This window comes from Aptenodytes patagonicus, chromosome Z (genome assembly GCF_965638725.1).
Source record: "Aptenodytes patagonicus chromosome Z, bAptPat1.pri.cur, whole genome shotgun sequence".
Taxonomy (NCBI): Eukaryota; Metazoa; Chordata; class Aves; order Sphenisciformes; family Spheniscidae; genus Aptenodytes; species Aptenodytes patagonicus.
Window position 1 is genome coordinate 48945697 of NC_134982.1, and position 20827 is coordinate 48966523.

At 39.4% G+C, this 20827-nt stretch overlaps 1 protein-coding gene across 2 annotated transcripts in view; it reads right to left on the bottom strand.

Annotated features, from left to right (window-relative positions):
- Positions 1–20827, bottom strand: part of CNTNAP4 (contactin associated protein family member 4) — a 247180-nt gene that overhangs the window by 86371 nt on the left and 139982 nt on the right. For both annotated transcript variants that reach the window (XM_076362422.1, XM_076362421.1), the window contains exon 4: positions 10322–10469. In XM_076362422.1, coding sequence (XP_076218537.1) covers positions 10322–10469 — 148 coding nt within the window. The remainder of the gene's footprint in view (positions 1–10321; positions 10470–20827) is intronic.

Consider the following 20827-nt stretch of genomic DNA (forward strand, 5'->3'; position numbering starts at 1 on the left):
GGATAGGGACTACACCTCTCTAGGCAACCCATGCCAGTGTTCAACCATCCTCACAATAAAAAAATGTATTTCAGTTCATGCCCACTGCCTCTTGTCCTGTCACTGGACACCACTGAAAAGATCCTGGCTCTGTCTTTACACCTTCCCATCAAGTATTAATACACATGGGTAAGATTCCCCCCAAGCCTCTTACTCTTCAGTCCCAGCTCTCTCAACCTCTACTCATATGGCAGGTGCTCCAGTCCCTTAATCATATTTGTGGCCTTTTTCTGGATTCGTTCCTGTAAGTCCATGTCTTTCTTGTAGTAGGGATCCCAGAACTGGACCCAGCAATTCAGACATGTCTCATTACCACGGCTGAGTAGAGGGGAAGGATAAGCTTCTTCAACCTGCTGGCAACAGTCTTCCTAAAATAGCCCAGGATGCTGTTGGCCTTCTCTGTTGCAAGGGCATGTTGCCAGCTGATGGTCAACCTGGTGTCTACCAGAACCCTCATGTCTTTTTCTTCAAAGCCACAGTCAGCCCTCAGTGTGCACTGGTAAACCCTTGCTGGGATTATTCTTCCACAGGTGCAAGACCTTGCACTTCCCTTTGTTGAACAGCATGAGATTCCTATCAGCCCATTTCTCCAGCCTGTCTGGATCCCTCTAAATGACATCAAAACCTTCTGGTGTGTCAATCAGTTCTCCAAGTTTTTATTGGCTGCAAACTTGCTGAACATACACTCTGCCTCATCAACCAGGTCATTAATGAAGGTGTTAAACAGCATTGAAACCAGTATCAACCCATGGGATACACCACAAGTGAATAGACTCAGCCCAGAGAGGTGGTGGATGCCCCATCCCTGGAAACATTCAAGGTCAGGTTGGACTGGGCTCTGAGCAACCTGATCTAGTTGAAGATGTCCCTGCCCACGGCAGGGGGGTTGGACTAGATGACCTTTAGAGGTCCCTTCCAACCCAAACTATTGTATGATTCTATGATTCTATGACTTTGTGCCACTGATCACAACTCCTTCAGCCAGGCAGTTCAGCCTGTTTTCAGTCCACGTCATTGTCCACCTAAATAGCCTGTACTTATCAGTTGTCTATGAGGACATTATGGAAGACAGCATCAAAACTCTTGCTAAACTTAAGATAACCAACACCAAACACTCCCTTTCACTCACCAAGCCAGTTATATCACTGTAGAAGGCTATTAGTATGCTCAGGCATGATTTCCCCTTCATAAATTCATCCTGATTATTTCCAATAATCTGCTCATCCTTCACGTGTTTGAAAATGGTTTCTAGGATTAATTGCTCTTTCACCTTCCCAGGGATTGAAATGAGGCTGACCAGTTTGTAGTTCCCCAGGTATTCGTTCTTGCATTTGTTGAAGATAGGATTGACATTTGTTCTCTTCCAGTCTTTAGGAACCTCTCCCAGTTGCCACTACCTTTCAAAGATAAACAAATGTGGCCTCAGAATGACCGTGGCCAGCCTCCCCAGCACTCTCGGGTGCATCCCAGTAGGTCCATGGGCTTACATATGTCCAGCTTGTTCAAATGTTACATAGTCTGACCCTCCTCCACTGAGGGTCTCCCTTGCTCTAGTCTTTTCTGTGGGCCTCAGAGACCTGAGATTACTGTAGGCAAGTCTTACCAGTGAAGACCAAGGTGAAGAGGGCATTAAGTACCTTGGCCTTATGCATGTCTTTTGCCCCCAGGTCCCCTGCCCCACTCACCAGTAAGCCATATTTTTCCTAGTCCTCCTTTTGCTCCTGATATACCTGTGGAAGACCTTCTTGTTGCCTTCCATGACCTTTATCACTTTCAGTCCAGGAGGTTTGGCTTTTCTAACCACATCCGTGCATGCTCAGACAATGTTTCTGTATTTCTCCTGGGTCATCTGACTTTGCTTCCACCTCTTGTACACTTCTTTTTTATTCCTGAGGGCAGTTAGGAGTTCCTTGCTCATCTGTGCAGACCTCCTGCTACTTTTTCTTCATTTCTTGTTTGTCGGGATAAACCTTTCTTGAGTTTGGAGGAAATGATCCTTGAAAATCAACCAGCTCTCATGGATCCCCCTTGTCTTCAGGACCATCTCCCATGTCACTCTTCCAATCAGGTCCCTGAGCATGAAAAACCTTGCTCTCCTGGAGGCCAGGGCTGTGATCCTGTTATTCGTCTTGTTTCCTTCTCTCAGGATCTTGAACATCACACTCTCATGGTTGTTGCAGCTAAGGCCGCCCCAGCTTTCACGTCCACCATCAGTTTTTCCTTGTTTGTAAGAATAAGGGCCAGTAGAGTGTGTCTTCTTGTCAGCTCCTTGATCACCTGTGTTGGGGAGTTATCATCAAAGAACTCCAGAAAACTCCTGGATTGCTTATGCCCTGCTATGTTGTGCCACCAGCAGATAACAGGGTGATTAAAGTCTGCAATAAGCATCAAGGCCTGTGAACCTAAGGCTTCTTCCAGTTGTCTGAAGAAGGCCTCATTCATTTCTGCCATATCAGGCAGTCTGTAGCAGATATCCACCACAATGCCACCACCTTTGGTCTGTCCCCTAATCCTAATCTATAAACTGAGTTGCCCCATCATCTGTCCCCAGACAGAGCTCCATGCATCCCTGCTGCTTGCTCACATAAATAACTGCCTTTCCTCATTGTCCTGGCTAGTCCTTTCTAAACAGCCTGTATCCATCTATGGCACTGCTGCAGTCGTGTGAGCTATTCCACTGTATCCCTGTGGTCGTGACAAGATTGTAGTCTTTCAAATGCATGAAGACCTCAATTTCTTCTGTGTGTTCCTCATGTTGTGTGCATTAGCACACAGGCACTTCGGAAAAGCATCCACTTGTGTTGACTTCTTCAGAAAAGGTGTGAGAACTTCCCCCACCTTCTTGCCCCCACAGCAGCACTTCCCTATTTGTGCATTTGCACTTGAGATGGCCAAGTGCTTGCAATTCAGCCCTGGTTTGTTGTTTCCATAGTCTCTCTTGTCCACACTGCCCTGAAGCCTTTGTTTCTCAAACCAGTCCAGCACTTCCTCACTTGATTTTGTGCCGTCATCTCCCTCCTCCATCATTCTTAGTTTAAAGCTCTCCTCACCAGGTTGGCCAGCCTGTTGGACAAGATGCTTTTGCCTTACATGGTCAGATGGATTCTATATCTTCCTAGCAACTCTTGATCCTCAAAAAGTGTCCTAAGGTTGTTAAATCTGAATAATTGCTGCTGACACCAGCTCTGCAACAAGTTGTTGATCCAAAGGATCCACCCAGTCCTCCTCAAGCACTTTTCTCTTGTCAGCAGGAACAAGGAAAATGCCACCTGAGACCCTATGCCCCTGCCCCTTGTCCCTAGAGCCATGTAGTCATGCTTGATACACACCAGGTGTCCCCTGGCAGTACTGTTGGTGCCCATATGGAAGAACAGCAGAGGGGGATAGTCCGAAGGCTGGACAAGCTTCAGCAGTCTCTGCACAATGTCCTGGATCCAAGTCCCCAGGAAGCAGAAAACCTCCCTAGAAACCTTCAGACAGGCAGATAGGGGGGCCTCCAACACCTGCAAAGGGGAGAGTTGGGGACATGCCTCAAGGGTCATCTTCATAGCATAGAATCATACGATAATCAGGGTTGGAAGGGACTTTTTAAAGATTATCTAGTTCCAATGCCCTTGCCACAGGCAGGGACATCTTTAACTAGATCAGGTTGCTCAAAGCCCCATACAACCTGACCTTGAACACTTCTAATGATGGGGCATCCACAACTTACGAAGGGAACCTGTTCCAGTGCCTCACCACCTTCATCATAACAAAAAAAAAATACAACTTCCTTATGTCCAATCTAAATCTACCCTCTTTCAGATTAAAACCATTACTGTCCTGTCACTACAGGCTCTGGAAAAAACTCTCTCTCCATCTTTCTTATAAGCCCCCTTTAAGTATTGAAAGGCCACAATAAGGTCTCCCCAGAGACTTCTCTTCTCCAGGCTCAACAATCCCAACTCTCTCAGCCTTTCTTCATAGGAGAAGTGTTCCAGCCCTCTGATCATTTTTGTGGGCCTCCTCTGGACCTGCTCCAACAGGTCCATGTCTTTCTTCTGTTGGGGACCCCAAAGCTGGATGCAGTACTCCAGGTCGGGTCTCATGAGAGTGGAGTGGAGAGGGAGAATCACCTCCCTTGACCTGCTTGATAGGGAAGGGAAGGGAAGGGAAGGGAAGGGAAGGGAAGGGAAGGGAAGGGAAGGGAAGGGAAGGGAAGGGAAGGGAAGGGAAGGGAAGGGAAGGGAAGGGAAGGGAAGGGAAGGGAAGGGAAGGGAAGGGAAGGGAAGGGAAGGGAAGGGAAGGGAAGGGAAGGGAAGGGAAGGGAAGGGAAGGGAAGGGAAGGGAAGGGAAGGGAAGGGAAGGGAAGGGAAGGGAAGGGAAGGGAAGGGAAGGGAAGGGAAGGGAAGGGAAGGGAAGGGAAGGGAAGGGAAGGGAAGGGAAGGGAAGGGAAGGGAAGGGAAGGGAAGGGAAGGGAAGGGCCAACTGATTTTATCCCAATACTATAAAATAATATCTGTCAAAGTCAGTACAGATTGAACAAGACACACACAAATGAACTGATAACACTATAAAAAGCTCATAGAGTATTCACAGTTCATAAGTAAAGAAGAAAAAGGTAATTACCATTGAAAGATACATTTGTGAAATAAATGAAGATGTAAAGGACACTCAATAAAATATGAAGTTATTTTTCAACTGACTGATTGACTTCTTGCAAGTCAATGGAAACCCATTATCTATTTACTAACTTTATTTAATTTCACTAAAAATATTTCTCCACATTGTCGGCATGGAAATGAACTCAATTAAAATTAACTATAATACCTGAAGTCAGTCATTTATATTCCATTTTCAAAAACTCTTGTCAAGTGAATGCAGCTATGTTTTTAAATATAATTTCCTGTTTTTCTTCACATCTTGATAATGTACTTCTTACTTATGAAGAATTCATTTACCAAATGTACAATGAATAAATGTGACATTCTACTTAAAAATGAATCCTAGGTTGACTATTTTACTTCATTATGTCATTGAATGAATGTGGACAGTAAAAGCATTAATCAATGTTAAATTTAAATAATGAATGTGAAATTTAATAGCTTTAATAAAAACTTCAATAATAGAACTTGTACATTGTTATGTATCTATCAAGCCAGCTAACTAGATATATTCTTAGTAGGTACTGATAACAGCAGTGGTTTTTGATTTGGAACATATTCTTGTTATTCGTTATTGAGACAAGAGCATAAATAACATTTAGCACTGCTCTCCAAAATACCTTTCACTATTCTGCAGCACTAGCTCCAAAGAAGCAAATGTCCTCTGTCCAAATTTGGAAAATAAACAAAATCAAACCTTCCCCCCCACAGCCATGCATGAATTAAGATTATGAAAGGGCTACAGATGTTAATTAAAATCCTTATAACATTTCTCACATATGTTTTGTCTTCACCATCTGTGCATTACCACTAGAAATAAATTGAAAGAGTTGTGAGAGATAAAGCTTGGGTCTCCTACAGGGTTATCAGGATAGAAGGAATGAGCCCAAGTACCCAGGGTGCCATAACATTTACCTCTTTCATATTTACATTTACCTCTTTCATATTTACCAACTAGTCTTAGCTTCTAATAGTCCCTGGACTTGAACATCAGTCTCCATGGGTTTTCTCTACTCTACTCTACTGTTATAAATAAGGAAAATAAAAAAGAGTGATTTGCTTTGTGAACATTCATCTTTTGTTTTCACAATTTACAATGTGTCTTTCTCAAATTAATGTAATCTAAATCCTTAGTATACTGTGAAAATACCTTTGGAAGTGATGAAATGCCTCTGAGAAACTGGAAATTCTGGAAGCATCCTAACACACCATAGGATCAAGAATTCTAGTGATCCTAAGCAAAAGTTTTACTTACAATATCTTTGTTTGAAACATGATTTGATTTTTGTTGACCTTTAAATTAACTGAAATTAATGCTAATGCTTTAGAAAGAACATTTAACATTGTTAGAGGTCTCTGGAAGAGGGTTTGTACCTCACAGTATCTGCAGTGCTTGTTGTGAGGTACTGCATCTAACGATGTTTTAATGTACAGTGTGCATTTAGTTCCCAGTTATCTTTCTCCTACAACTTTATACAATTGTCATTTTCACATTTACAACGATCTGTCTATCATATGAAAAAGCCTTTTTTTTTTTTCTATTTTTAGCCTCCTCGTTTTTAGAGGATGGAATGAGAAAGAGAGCGTTGTAATGAAGGGAGAAAAGAATAAGCCAGAGAGACTTCTAATTTCCCTTTTTTAGTGTCAGGGGATAGCTTAACCTGAACTCTGTTTTAAATGGCTTAATTGTCAAAATCTGACATTTCAGGAACAAGACAAAGGAAATGTCTGTAGAGATTTATCAGTCTCTTTTGCACGCACTAAATAGGAAGAACTATTAGGCAGAGGCTAAGAGATTTTGGGGTGGGGTTTTTTGGCAGCACAGGGTGTTTGTTGTGTGGTCATGGTACAAGCAGATTTCGTCAGTCCATGAAGCCAGGTAGTTCACCTCGAGGCAGAAAACATCTTTCTTTCTTTCTTACATGAAAAAGACTGTAGAACAGGAGTAAGAAAACTGAGGAACATGGCAGAGGTAGAGTGAGGAAGGACAAGAACTAAACACAAAGAATACAGGAGAACTCTTTTAATGTTTCATATAACTCCATAACTGGCTACCCTTATTTAGCTTTTCTATTCCATAGAGAGCTAAGAGGCAAAAATGGAAGGACTTGTTCTGGATGCATGCTTTACAAATATATAAAATGAGACAGTCTTTGGCCTAAAAAGTTTATAGTAAAAAAAGAGTTCTTTGTAAAAAAAAAAAGGAAACAAACTTAATAATAACCTGGTTTATCCTATGGACATCTATCATGGATATTACCAAACTTCATTGAGACTATAATTAAAGGGGAAATGTTAGTTCTGAGGATATTAGGCTAAGTTATTCAGAGCAGGTATTTGGCTGGAAGACAACAGAGCAGCAACTTGAAAGTAGTGCAAACAATTGTCCTGTAAGTATTACTTCATTAATATAGTAAAAACTTCTTTTGGATGTAACAGATATGCATCTTTTGTGTCTCGCAGGGGTCTGTACTGGGACCGGTACTGTTTAATATCTTCAGGAATGACATAGACAGTGGGATCGAGTGCACCCTCAGCAAGTTTGCAGATGACACCAAGCTCAGTGGTGTGGTTGACATGCCAGAGGGACGGGATGCCATTCAGAGGGACCTGGACAAGCTCGAGAAGTGGGCCTGTGTGAACCTCATGAGGTTTAACAAGGCCAAGTGCAAGGTCCTGCACCTGGGTCGGGGCAACCTGCCCTGCACTCGCAGCCCAGAAGGCCAATTGTATCCTGGGCTGCATCCAAAGAAGCGTGGCCAGCAGGTCGAGGGAGGTGATTCTGCCCCTCTACTCTGCTCTGGTGAGACCCCACCTGGAGTACTGTGTCCAGCTCTGGAGCCCTCCGTACAGGAAAGACATGGACCTGTTAGATCGGGTCCAGAAGAGGGCCACGAAAATTATCAGGGGGATGATAAGGAAGATATAAGGAAGAAATTTTTTACTCTGAGGGTGGTGAAACACTGGCACAGGTTGCCCAGAGAGGTGGTGGATGGAAACATCCTGGAAACACTCAAGGTCATGCTGGACAGGGCTCTGAGCAACCTGATCTAGTTGAAGAAGTTCCTGCTCATTGCAGGGAGGTTGGACTAAATGACCTTTAATGGTCCCTTCCAACCCAAACTATTCTATGACTCTTTGATTATATGATTTTTCAGTATCACTTTATGGAATTGTGAGATCAACTTTATGTAGTCTTGCAGTTTTAGTTGTGTAATTTGCAACAGACAAGACTGAAGGAAGAAATTACTGCATTTGCACTTGAATACAGAACACAGTCCACATATTCGGTGGTAACTAGAAAGAGAGTTGCTTACTCTTACAATGTAAGACCCAGTAAGATCTCTCTGAAGGGAAGAATGAGAAATGGGAAATCTGAAAAGTGTGAATGAAAGTTAAAATAGGTATCATTGGCATTTCTGCTTTTCTTTAGTTTCTGGTCCCGCCTGGAAAAGGACATAACAATTCAGAAACAGCCAGGCATAATAACTGTAACAATAACTACATGTCCTGCGTGTCTGATAAATGGAGGAAAAGACTGGAGAGAAAGAATTCATCTTTCAAATTGTTAAATATATTTTGGAACTATAAGACTATAATCACCTGGTTTGTCTTCAATAACAACCACTGAATTGAACTACTAAAAGCACATGGTAATTATAGATATTCAAAATAAAGAGATGATAAACAGTCTGCAATTCATTTGGAATGAAAGCATTTATACATTGAAAAAATAAGCATTTCAATAACTCACAACATCATTAATACAGAGAAAATCTTAACCAGCTTAAAAAAAAGTTTCCATATTTTTAACGCTATCACATTCTTTATGTATTGCATTACATTGGATAATGGATAAAGTAAATATTCCTTTTAAATTCAGCCTGATCTTAGAAGATAGTTATCATTGATTTGTTTCCATAAGCTATCTACAGGATCGATCCTGTACCAAATAAGTAAAATACAGAAAAAATACATAATCTTCCTCAAAAGTAGTTACTGACCACATACAAAATATTTTAACTGAGTAACTGCTTATTCCATATGTTTTATAATTTTTAGTAACATGGACACTGTCCTCTTTTAGTCCTTTAGACTCGTAGATTTTCCATTGGCAGCATGGCAATAGGGATATCACAGAAGACAGCCATAAGATACCTTGCAAGGTGTGATACAGAAAAATACAGTAGTGAATACAGATAATTAAAGTCTAGATTTTAGGCATGTGCAAAAGAGAGCTTTTCAGTTTGGAAATGTTTGAGAACAAAACTTTGAGTAAGGATTTAAACATTGTCGAATGCACAAGGTAAAGGACTGGGAAGAAGCAAAGCTGATTGACTTTCAGAGAAGCTTAGAGACAGGAAATAATGTACTTTCATCAAGTAACACAGAGATGAGATGAGATTTCAAATGTGCGACTCAGCTGAGCTTTCAGCTGGGAATGATAAAGACATCTGTTCAGCCTCCATGGTACCTCCAGGTACTTAAAACAGTGGAGGGTAAGTTGAATCTTGGCCACATTTCTCAGTTACAGCAGTATCATTAGATTGTTCTAGGAATCATAGTCATGTTCCCAGTCTCCAGGCAGATGTCACTGAGGAATTCTGTGTGATTTTAGCTTCTCACATCCTTTTACTGGCATGAGCTGTCTGTTCTCTGGGATGGGGCAGTTTACCTAATTTCTGAGCTGACCTAATCTCCTGCAGCCCGGTTGAAATTTTCAATATCCTTAGTTCATGGTCTTTTACTCATTTTACAAAGCCAAGTTTAAGGCAGAAAGACCAGAGATGTGTTTTACTGATGTTCAGTTTAAAGTCAGATACTAATGAATGGAAATAGGAGATATGTGGAGACCATTCAGAAGAGATCAGCCCTGTAAAGCATGACTTAAGCATAGAAGTTAAAAAAAAAAAATCTTACAAAAAAACAACAGATGAAAGTACTTAAAACAAGCAGTTAAAGAGGTTGCTTAAAATAAACTCTGTTTCCTTCTTGGAGAAAAGACGTGGAGAATAAAAAGCAGTAAACAACTTGCTAAGAGGAATATTTTTTAAAAAGTCCAAGGATGAAGATCTGTAACAGGAAGACAACAGGAAGATTTACATTGTCCAGCAGATCACTACAACCATAACACGTATGTATTTGTCTTCCAAATGCTTGTATCAGTTATTAATGTTTTATTAATAACACAAGAATTATTCTAAGAGTACCCCTTAAATATGTAACAACTTTGAACTATCCTTCAATTGTATATTTTTGGGTCTATCTATTTGTACTCTTATTGGCTCAGGACCAAGACCATATATATTTAAAACTGTAAACATTTTCCACATTTAGCCTTTCAGGTAGAAAGTATACCATGTTAAGATGCAGGTTTTAAGACTATCAAAAAAAGAGTTTGCAGTAAATCAGTTACTGGATTATGTTCACACCATTCATTCCAACACAGAAAGAACGGGAAAATAAGCATCACATATTGTTAGCTGATGCAGAAATAGTGAAGTCTCCACATAAACTTACTGAATGAGTTTTATTCAAGATTAAATTTAAGCTTGGAACTCGATTTTCAAGTTTAATTTAGGTAGCAAAAGACAATGATGAATAGTCATTTCATTTAGCTGATTCAGCAAAACACTTACTGTATGTGCATCCATACACTTCAATGCGCATTCCAATTCTGCCATTCGGATTCCAGTCCAAAGGCACAAAACGGAGAAATCTTGCTTTAATGGAATGCTGAAGCTTATAGTATACAACACTGTCTGCATTTGTGTTTCCAGAAAAGGCCTAGAAGAAAATGAAAAAGAGATCAGCCACATCCATATTGAATATAGAAAGACGTGGAAGTATTGCTGATCTTTTCATTTTATACCCTTATATGGCAAACAGTCAAACACAGGAATAAAATGTAATTGTCAGTGAATTCCATAGGAACAACCGCTGAATCAATCTTGTCTATTCTTCTGGATCAAGTGTTAAGTCATTTGTATGTTTAGTACTGATACCACACTCACTGAAAAATCTCACACCTTCTAAAATTTAAGTGAATGAAACATTTCAAAACCAAATGTGCCTTTCACAAAATGTGTAGACCATCCTGACATTTCAGAGTATTGTACCATCTAATACTTTTTCATAAGACAACAGAGTAAGATCTATGATTTCCTCTTACTGAAAAGTTAGATAAATTTCATTGCAAACCTCTGTTTTAGATGTGTATTATGCTGAATACAAAAAGTTCTTATACTGACAGACCATGGTGTTGAAAGACTGGTTTCCAACTAAAGAATCCAGAGTATTATAAAACGATTTTAACTCAGTGTTCTGTTGAAAAAGAAAAATCTAAATTTCAACTTTTTTTCCCAGGTGAGCTATAAAAAAATAAAGTATTATCATAGAAACTTTTTTTTGGCAGTATTTAACTGATAAGACTGGTTTCCCTTTTTGTTACACAAAGAAAACATAAAGAAACATAGAGAAATATAAAGAAGAACGTAAAAAATCTGAAGAGGTGTAATCATGAACTTTAGCATCCTAAAGACTGGAGAATATCTTCTGATTTTGTTGGTTACATGTTCAGGTGTTGTGTGGGGTTTTTTTCTCATTGCCTGTTTGTGATATGTGAAGCAGAAAGAATTTGTTCAAACATTTTGGGTCTAAATATCTGATAAATTAGATAGAAATAGCTCTCTGAAATATTTTGATGAGCAGAATTGAAAAGATTACACACTTTTGGATATATGGACAGTACTGTTGCTATAGCCATAAGCCACAGATATTGCAACTGCAGAAGTATATAAAAACCAACACCTTAGGTATACAGCTTCTCTTTCCATGAGTTTTTGAAGCAGAGTTGAGCTTCATTGCGTTCATTATTTACCCTCCTATACATGAATCTTTGCGCTTTCCCTACCTTGTACTAGTAAAATTTTAATAAATTCTAATCTCTGAACATTCAATAGGAAAAAAAAAAAAACAAACCAACAAAAGGAAAGAGAAAACAGCTAGTGAACGGGTTCATTACAGCTAACCTATTAAGCTAATAATAAGCAATGAGAGTTAGTGACTCTGAATGTCCACACCACTTTCAGCTTCATGCTTTCTAATTTCACTATCACAGCAGGTGAAGGTGGAAACATCCTAAAACAAACACCAGAGAAGAGCTACTATTTGGACGGTGAGTCCCTTCCAGACCTCTTGTCCTTTCAAATCCTTATTTGCAGTCTGTAACAAATATAGCTGCCAATGAAAGTGGCAATTAGTTTGTTGACTGAACCAGAACCCAGGCCCCAGAAGTTTGAGTACTGTGAGCAAATGAAGTGTTCGATTAAGATTTAATTTTTTTCCAAAATAATTTTCAGAGGGCAGCCACCTCATGAAAATTAGTTGTTAAGTTTTGAGTACAGAATGCATATTGCTTGATTTTTTACTGCAGGGTATACTTAAGCCATGTGTTCTTAATTTAAAATTAGGTTTTTTACTTCAGTAACAGCCTAGAAGTAATTCAAAAAACTCCTTAAACCATTCAGAATGGTCAGTTTAGAAATCAGTATTTTTAGCTGTCATTTTACAAAGCTTATATCTGGGAAGAACACATTTTAACATGTATCAATTGAGTAGAGTATTAAATGGGTTTTATTGCTTGATTTTAAACACTCTAAAGGTTAAAATACATAATTTGGGGCTTTTTTCAGTTTTAATCCTTTTCACAAGAAAGAGAAAGAGGAGGCAATCAGACAGGTTTTTCTCCAGACTACCAGTACTAAAGGCATATCCAAAGCATATGAAAGTAGTTTGTAGGCTTTTTAGAGAAGAAGCATATTCAACGTGATAGATACACTCCTGTCTTTACAGTAGAACACGATTACTATTTCACAGTAAGATCCAGCCATCGTTTAAAAACACAACAATTATAACCATATAATAAGCTTCCTTCCTCCCACCTCTGCCTTCTTCAGACTGTTCAGATCACTTCATTCTTGTGCCAAATCACTCAAAGGGAACATGCCATTATTCTAGATTATGTAGAGTCCTCTCAACCTACACAGGCATCTGATGGTTAAAAAGACCCAGTGTGACCCCCAGTTAATATAAATGTTACACATAAGAAGCATTGTTTGCATAAATATTAATAGGGTTGTAAAGCTAACCCCTCCAGAATAACTGCCTACTGAATCTTAGTTGATGCTTTTACAGATACTATATTATACTGCTTTTTAACAGTATGAAGACATATCATCTTTCTCAAAGAATACAGTTTTTGAAACATGGAAACACTATATTGTAGTTTAGCCTTAAACGGTAGCAAGGGCACTCAGCAGCATAGATGTCTAAGTAGATAGCTCTTCATGGCCTATTTTATTCCATGAAGGAAAAGTACCTTGGGCTGTACTGAAGCTTGAAATGAGGGCCTACTCTCAAACATGTTTTAACCCTCCTACTCAATTTCTAACCCCATAGCTTCTTTATGTCAAGCTATTTTAACCCTGCTTTGAAGACAGAATTATTCAGTTCATTATGGCATCAGAAATCAAACATGTGCTCCGGACTGCATTAGTAAAGTTAAATCCTGTGTGTAGAAGGGCATCACCAAGCTCAGAACAATTGTGAAGGTAAGCTTACATCAAGATAAGGCAAAACAGAAGGTCTTTGTTTCCCTCTCCATTCTCTGTCTAGAAAGCAAATGTAACAGGGATAACACCAACATAATGTCAAAACTTCCTCAGCCAGTCAAAAAGTCCTCCACAGGTAAAGCTGCGTATAAGACATGCACTGTGTATACTGAGCCATGCTTTAGATTACCTAGAACAGATGACGCTTATTTACGAACGCAACTTTTACTGTATAATATATTATATATACACTGTAAAACATACTGTAGGACTAAATTATATGCACTGTGTTTTTACATATATTGTGTACCCATTGTAAGAAATATTATTTATTACAAATATTACTTCCTATTAAATACAAATATTATTATGTTAAATAAGTATACTTAGTTGCAAATTCTCATTTCGTGTTTAATGACAAGAACTAGAACACGACCCCAACCTGGATAATTTTGTCACAAGAGGAAGTTTAGCAGTGAGGTACTAGTGTACCTCAAGAAGGGTCTGAGCTTCATCATGTGTTTTATGAATTCTACTACCAAAACCAGCAAAAGCAGTTGACAAAATCAATGTGAAGTAACTGAAAGCTGTTCCTATAAAATACTTGCTGTTGTTGCATGATGATGGTTATGTTTTGGAACACTCTCAGGCCAAACTGCCTGTACAAGTCTTTCTGCTTATGACACACACCAAAACTGTACTTGGTATTAGTGCCAGGGGTCCTCAGGAAGGGAATAGAAATCCCAGTAGGTTACTGGCAATTTATTCACCTTAGAGTATCATTCAAACTACACTAATAATGCTGCAGGCTTAATACATCTTGAGCTCTTCTGAGAACTAAGGGAGTTAAAACCAAATTATTTTCTCCCATAACTTTTAAGCTATACCCAAATTCATATAGTAGTTTAACTATTTCTGTCTCAGTAACAAAAGGAGTGTCTATTCAAGTTAACCTAGCACACAGTACAATTAACATCGATGTCAATGAAATATTCACTGCACAAGAATCCAAACATTCAGACTTTTCCTTCTCATCCTATTACCATTGTGGGAAGTTATTGTTAGTGTTTTGAAGTCAGTCCTGAAAGTCAACAGATGTGAACCGTTTGGTTAAAGTGAAAAAATGAGTGTGAAAGTCCTTCACTTTGACCAGAAAACACTGTACCAGACAACTGCCTCCTTTACTTGATCTCCAGATTAGAATTATGGCTAGAAGAAAATGATTGCATAGATAAAATTATCAAAGATTGTTAGGGTTTTATTGGTTATAATCAATGATTTATGCAAAACTTGACAGATCTGTTGGTTATAAAATATTAGCAGTGGCATCTTAGTGAGGAGCCCTGTGCCATAAGTTACTTGCTATATTTTTCACCAGGTCTTGTTTCTGAATTGTTTGAAGATATAGTTGTGTGTGTGTGTATACATATATGTATAGTTGAACTATACTAGAGTAACCTTAAATTGACAAAAACACATGACAGTTGCACATATTCATAAATTTGACTGACCATAACCTCTTTTGTAAAGAAGGATGGTGTGTGTGTATGTATCTACATATATATATATATGGCAGTCCGGTGAAGTTCCCACTGACTGGAAAAGGGGAAACATAACCCCCATTTTTAAAAAGGGAAAAAAGGAAGACCCGGGGAACTACAGGCCAGTCAGTCTCACCTCTGTGCCTGGCAAGATCATGGAGCAGATCCTCCTGGAAGCTATGCTGAGGCACATGGAGGACAGGGAGGTGATTTGAGACAGCCAGCATGGCTTCACCAAGGGCAAGTCCTGCCTGACTAACCTAGTGGCCTTCTATGATGGAGTGACTGCGCCAGTGGGCATGGGAAGGGCTACAGATGTCATCTATCTGGACCTCTGTAAGGCCTTGGACATGGTCTCCCACAACATCCTTCTCGCTAAAATGGAGAGGTATGGATTTGATGGGTGGATTCTCTGGTGGGTGAGGAATTGGTTAGATGGTTGCATCCAGAGGGTAGAGGTCAATGGCTCAATGTCCAGATGCAGACTGGTGATGAGTAGAGTCCCACAGGGGTCCGTACTGGGACCAGTACTGTTTAATATCTTAATCAGTGACATAGACAGTGGGATTGAGTGCACCCTCAGCAAGTTTGCAGATGACACCAAGCTGAGTGGTGCGGTCAACACGCCAGAGGGACGGGATGCCATCCAGAGGGACCTGGACAAGCTCCAGAAGTGGGCTTGTGTGAACCTCATGAGGTTTAACAAGGCCAAGTGCAAGGTCCTGCACCTGGCTTGGGGCAACCCCTCGTATCAATACAGGCTGGGGGATGAAGGGATTGAGAGCAGCCCTGCCGAGAAGGACTTGGGGGTACTGGTGGATGAAAAGCTGGACATGAGCCAGCAATGTGTGCTTGCAGCCCAGAAGGCCAATCGTATCCTGGGCTGCATCAAAAGAAGCATGGCCAGCAGGTCGAGGGAGGTGATTCTGCCCCTCTACTCTGGTGGGACCCCACCTGGAGTACTGCATCCAGCTCTGGAGCCCTCAGCACAGCAAAGACATGGACCTGTTGGAGCGGTTCCAGAGGAGGGCCACAAAAATGACCAGGGGGATGGAACACCTATCCTATGAAGAAAGGCTGAGAGACTTGGGGTTGTTCAGCCTAGAGGAGAGAAGGCTTCAGGAAGACCTTATTGCAGCCTTTCAGTACTTAAAGGGGGCTTATAAAAAAGATAGCAGCAAACTCTTTAGCAGGGCCTGTTGCAACAGGACAAGGGGGAATGGCTTTAAACTAAAGGGGGGTAGATTTAGACTAGAGATAAGGAAGAAATTTTTTATGCTGAGGGTGGTGAAACACTGGGACAGGTTGCCCAGAGAGGTGGTGGATGCCGCATCCCTGGAAACATTCAAGGTCATGCTGGACAGGGCTCTGAGCAACCTGATCTAGTTGAAGAAGTCCCTGCCCACAGCAGGGGTTTTGGACTAGATGACCTTTAAAGGTCCTTTCCAACCCAAACTATTCTATGATTCTATGATTCTATATTAATGACAACATGATTAATATAGACCAGATAGAAAAAAACTTGGCTAGAAGACCATCATAAATTCTTGTTCCAGTCCATGTCCACTGCTTGTAACATCTTCTGCTATTTCCATAGAAGCATACTCCATCTGGCAAGTTCTGATGCATTTACATCATCTGTATGTTGTACACATCATCTGACCAATGCTATGGTTAAAAGAAAAATATCTAACCAGCTATAGCAATAACATGATTTCCAAGCAAAACAGTGGAGGGATCTTAAAATCACTGCCACGCTGCAACCATGACTAATTAGTGTCAGATATATTGATGTCATGCCCAAGATATTATGTTTGCCCTTTCATTCAGTGGTTCTCTCAATCTATCATCTTCCTTAGTTACAATGGAGTTTGGGCTTGTTTGCTTTTTTGTTTATTTGTTAGTTTTTTTATTATATAGATATTTCTAATGTGCTTGCTTAAAAGATTTCAAATATTTGCAGCATACTGATTTCATCATTTAATATTATAAACTTGAGCGATGCGATTCACAAGGTATGATTCCATTTGAACACAATGTTATTTGAAAAAACAAAAATAAACAAAAATTATTTTAAAAAATCCTCTGAAAGAAGAGATTTCAAAGACTACTTCATCTATAATTATATTTTTCACTTAGTGTTTTTGCAGTCCATGAAGAATGTTTTAAGGAATACCATCAACATTTTATTTTAAATATCTCTTAATTCATTGCACTGTAGAATTTCCCATTAAAGTATAATTTATTCTACTATTAGATCAAGAGTTCAGAATTGGAATCTTATAGCTTTTAGCACTGAAAATAGTACTGTTTTTTTCTTATAGAAAATAATTTCACTTACCAAGAGGAATACAAATCTCTTATTTAATTACTAGTGATGTCTGAGTGCTATTAAAATTACAGATGGCAAAAACGGACTATTGAGTGCTCTTCAGAATGTTTCAAAACACTATTTATTTTGCGGCTGCACTACTAACAGTTTTATACATGATGAGCTAGAAATGTAGAAAGGGAATTTATTTAATTAAAGATTACATTATACATAGTTATCTTATATAGCTTCTCCTCATAAGAAGTTACTAAACTGTGTCTCTGCTCATTATAGAACACCTCAAGGTGAATTATTCGCATGTACTATGATGAAAAGCAGGAAGAGACTGGATATCTTTTGAAAAAATAAAACTCTAGCTACTATATATAGCTAACTATTTGAAATTATTCAGTATCCAAAAGAATTCTCTGAAACACTCCAGAACAAGGTATCAATTCCCTCCCGTAGTATTTTTTACTGTTTATGGTAGCACATTAGGGGGAATGCTTTACTGCATTAAACTGGTTCGTTGACCAGTATGACCCTGACCTAATCCTCTTTGCTGTCTACTAATATTTCTTCTTAGATTTAAAACTCAAGCTCCTTATATTCATGTTTATATTACCTAGCTCATAGTCATGTGCTGTTACATGGTCCTGTCATTTGCCTATTCATGCTTCTTAACTTCTTTAAGCTCTTTTTTTTGGTAATAATGACAAATTGTAGTGCCATAGAAGTGTTCTGGATGTTTTCCAGCTTTTAAACAGCAAAAAACTCCTAAAATTCACAGCATAAAAGACAACAGGCAGTAAAGGATGCAAGAAATATATCATACAATTAAAATGGTCAGCAAGAAGATGGGTATGACCAGTGGAATTCCTCTATAATATATATCAACTACACTCAATTTCTCTACAAACTTGTAAAGATAAATTGTTCCTTTTGTAGTTCCTTCTTTTGAGCAGTGTTTAAAATGAACTTCTTCCCAAAGACTTGCAAACTAGATCTATCTTCCGCCTAAAAGTGCTAAAGGACAGCTAAACATCAAAACCAAATTAAGCCAAATTATTTAAATGTCAAACAAAATAATGGAATCAGCATGCCATGACATACCTTCAACCAATAACTGGATTATATTTTATGCCATATTATTTTTATTCTACTTTTGTACTTTGTTTGCTGACAATATCCTCCTAAAAAAGTCACTTGGGTACTTAGATTTATGTAAGCAGTGAACCTATGTTTTACTTATAATATTAACTAAAAAGAAGATGCATGATCTTGAAACAGCCTGAACTAAAAGCATTTGCAAACACATTTTAGAGAACAGAAAGAAGCAAGAAAACAACTACTAAAATTAATGAGACCTCTATAAATGTCAAAACACTTGAAAAAAGTAGTTGTCATTATCACCAATTCTCAGAGAGGAAAATTTAGAAAAAAGCAGGTTAAATGTTCAGCACACTGTGAAATAGCTGATCAGATGTCTATATAAAACTGTATCTCCCACCTCCTAGACTTAAATCACTGCAATTTCCTCTTTGGCAGTGGTAATGTGGAAGCACGATGACTGTTGTCCCTGTAATTTTTATTAAAAGGTGAATATCACAAGCTTCAATATAAGTAAAAGGTGAAATTCAGAAACTACTTTTTCTTAGTTGATAACATCTCTGTAAACTCTCTGTGCTAGGTGTCCTGTCAACAATCTAATTTCTTTACTCTGTAAACCAAGTCTAGTAATGCTCATGTTAAGGAACATATTCACATTGATATAATATTATCCAAATAATTTTGAACATGTTCTTCCACCTTAGTAAAATGACCCAGCAAACAGCTGGACAGGCTGCATACCGCTGTTAGTGCCATCCTTCTTATATAAAGTTTCTCATCTGTGACTTTTTGACAAACATTTTTTACTCCATCACTTTTCCTGACACTGATGCATCAAACCTCAAAACAGAACTGAATGCCTATATGGGATGTATGAAAGAACTACGGGGTTGTTAGACAGAGTTTTCTAATACTTGTGGTTATAAAAGTTACTAGTTACTCTGACCAGATGCAAAAGAAACACTTGGCTTTGTACACAAGTGTTGTAAAAGCGTAGACTCCACTGGTGACTTTAATTCTGCTGTATTTGAAAACTGGCTGAACAGTTGGGCCCAGAGAGTGGTGACCAGTGTCACGAAATCTGTGTGGAGCCCATTAACAAGCGGTGTACACCAGGGGTCAATACTGGATCCAGTCCTGTTTAAAATCTTTATTAAGGATCTAGATGATGGGACAGAGTGCACCCTCTGCAAGTTTCCTGGTGACATCAAAACTTGGAGGAGTGCCTGACACACCAGACTGTTGTGCTGCTATCCTCAACAGGCTGCAGAAATGGACCAATAGGAACCTCATGACATTCAGCACAGGGAAGTGCAAAGTCACCAATTTAAACATGAGCCAGCAATGTGTCATCATTGCAAAAAAATCTAATGGTATCCTTGGCTGAATTAGACAAAGTATTGCCAGCAGGTGATCCTTCCCATTTATTCAGCACTGGTGAGGCCATACCTAGAGTACTGCGTCCAGTTGTGGGCTTCCCACTACAAGAGAGAAATGGACATACTAGAGAGAGTCTAGGAAAGGGCTACAAAGATGATGGACTGGAGCGTCACCCATAGGATGAAAGGCAGAGAGAGCTGTTCAGCATAGAGAAGAGGAGGCTCAGGGCCATACTATCAATGTATATAAATACTTGAAAGGAGGACATAAAGAAGATGGAGCCAGGCTCTTTCTGGTGGTGTCCTATGACAGGGCAAGAGGCACAAACTCAAACACAGGAAGTTCTGTCTGAACATAAGGAAACATTTTTACTGTAAAGAAATTATTTTTTTCCAGAGACCTGGAGCAGTTTGCCCTAAAAGATTGTGGAGTCTCCATCCTTGGAGAACTTCAAAAGCCCTCTGGACATGTTCCTGGACAATCCAGCTCTAGGTGACTCTGCTTAATCAGGGGTGTTAGACCAGATGACCTCCAGAGGTCCTTTCCAATCTCAACCATTTTGTGATTCTGTGATATTCAGTTTCCCATTATAAAATGGAGCTTTTGTGTGGACTTTTTATGAGCCGGGTGGTGAGAGGCAAAAAAAACAGAGTTCATAACGTGACACTAGACACTGAAATCCCAGTGGAACCTCTGTGAGGCTCAGATCTCCAGGTCCAGCTCCTCTGTGCTGTGGAGACTAATAGTGTTAACATCTCCAATGCAATGCAAGGGAGTGAACCAAAAACTTGACACACAAACCACCCCTCAGAGATATACATTCCTTTCAAAACTATCTGAATATTAAGTTGATGTTTGATCATGTGAAATACTCCCTTTTCAGTCCTCTCTTCTCCTTTGCCCAAATTTTTGTTTTTCTCTGTAAAAATGCTGGGCTTATCTTTCCTCTTCAGACTTCTTATTTCAATCCTGATCTTAAAGCTAAACAATGTGGATTTTCCGGTGTGTGCCATTGGTGATGGTGGTGCAGGTTTGTACCACTTCTATCATCTTTACCAGTTTCTCTTCCTGGGAAGTAGTAAGCCATGAATCACAGCTACCTTGGAGACCATACCTGATGAGTATTCACTAAATCCTCACTTTGTTCTTACAGTTTTCCACCAGTGTCAGTCAGAAACAGGATACTGGCGT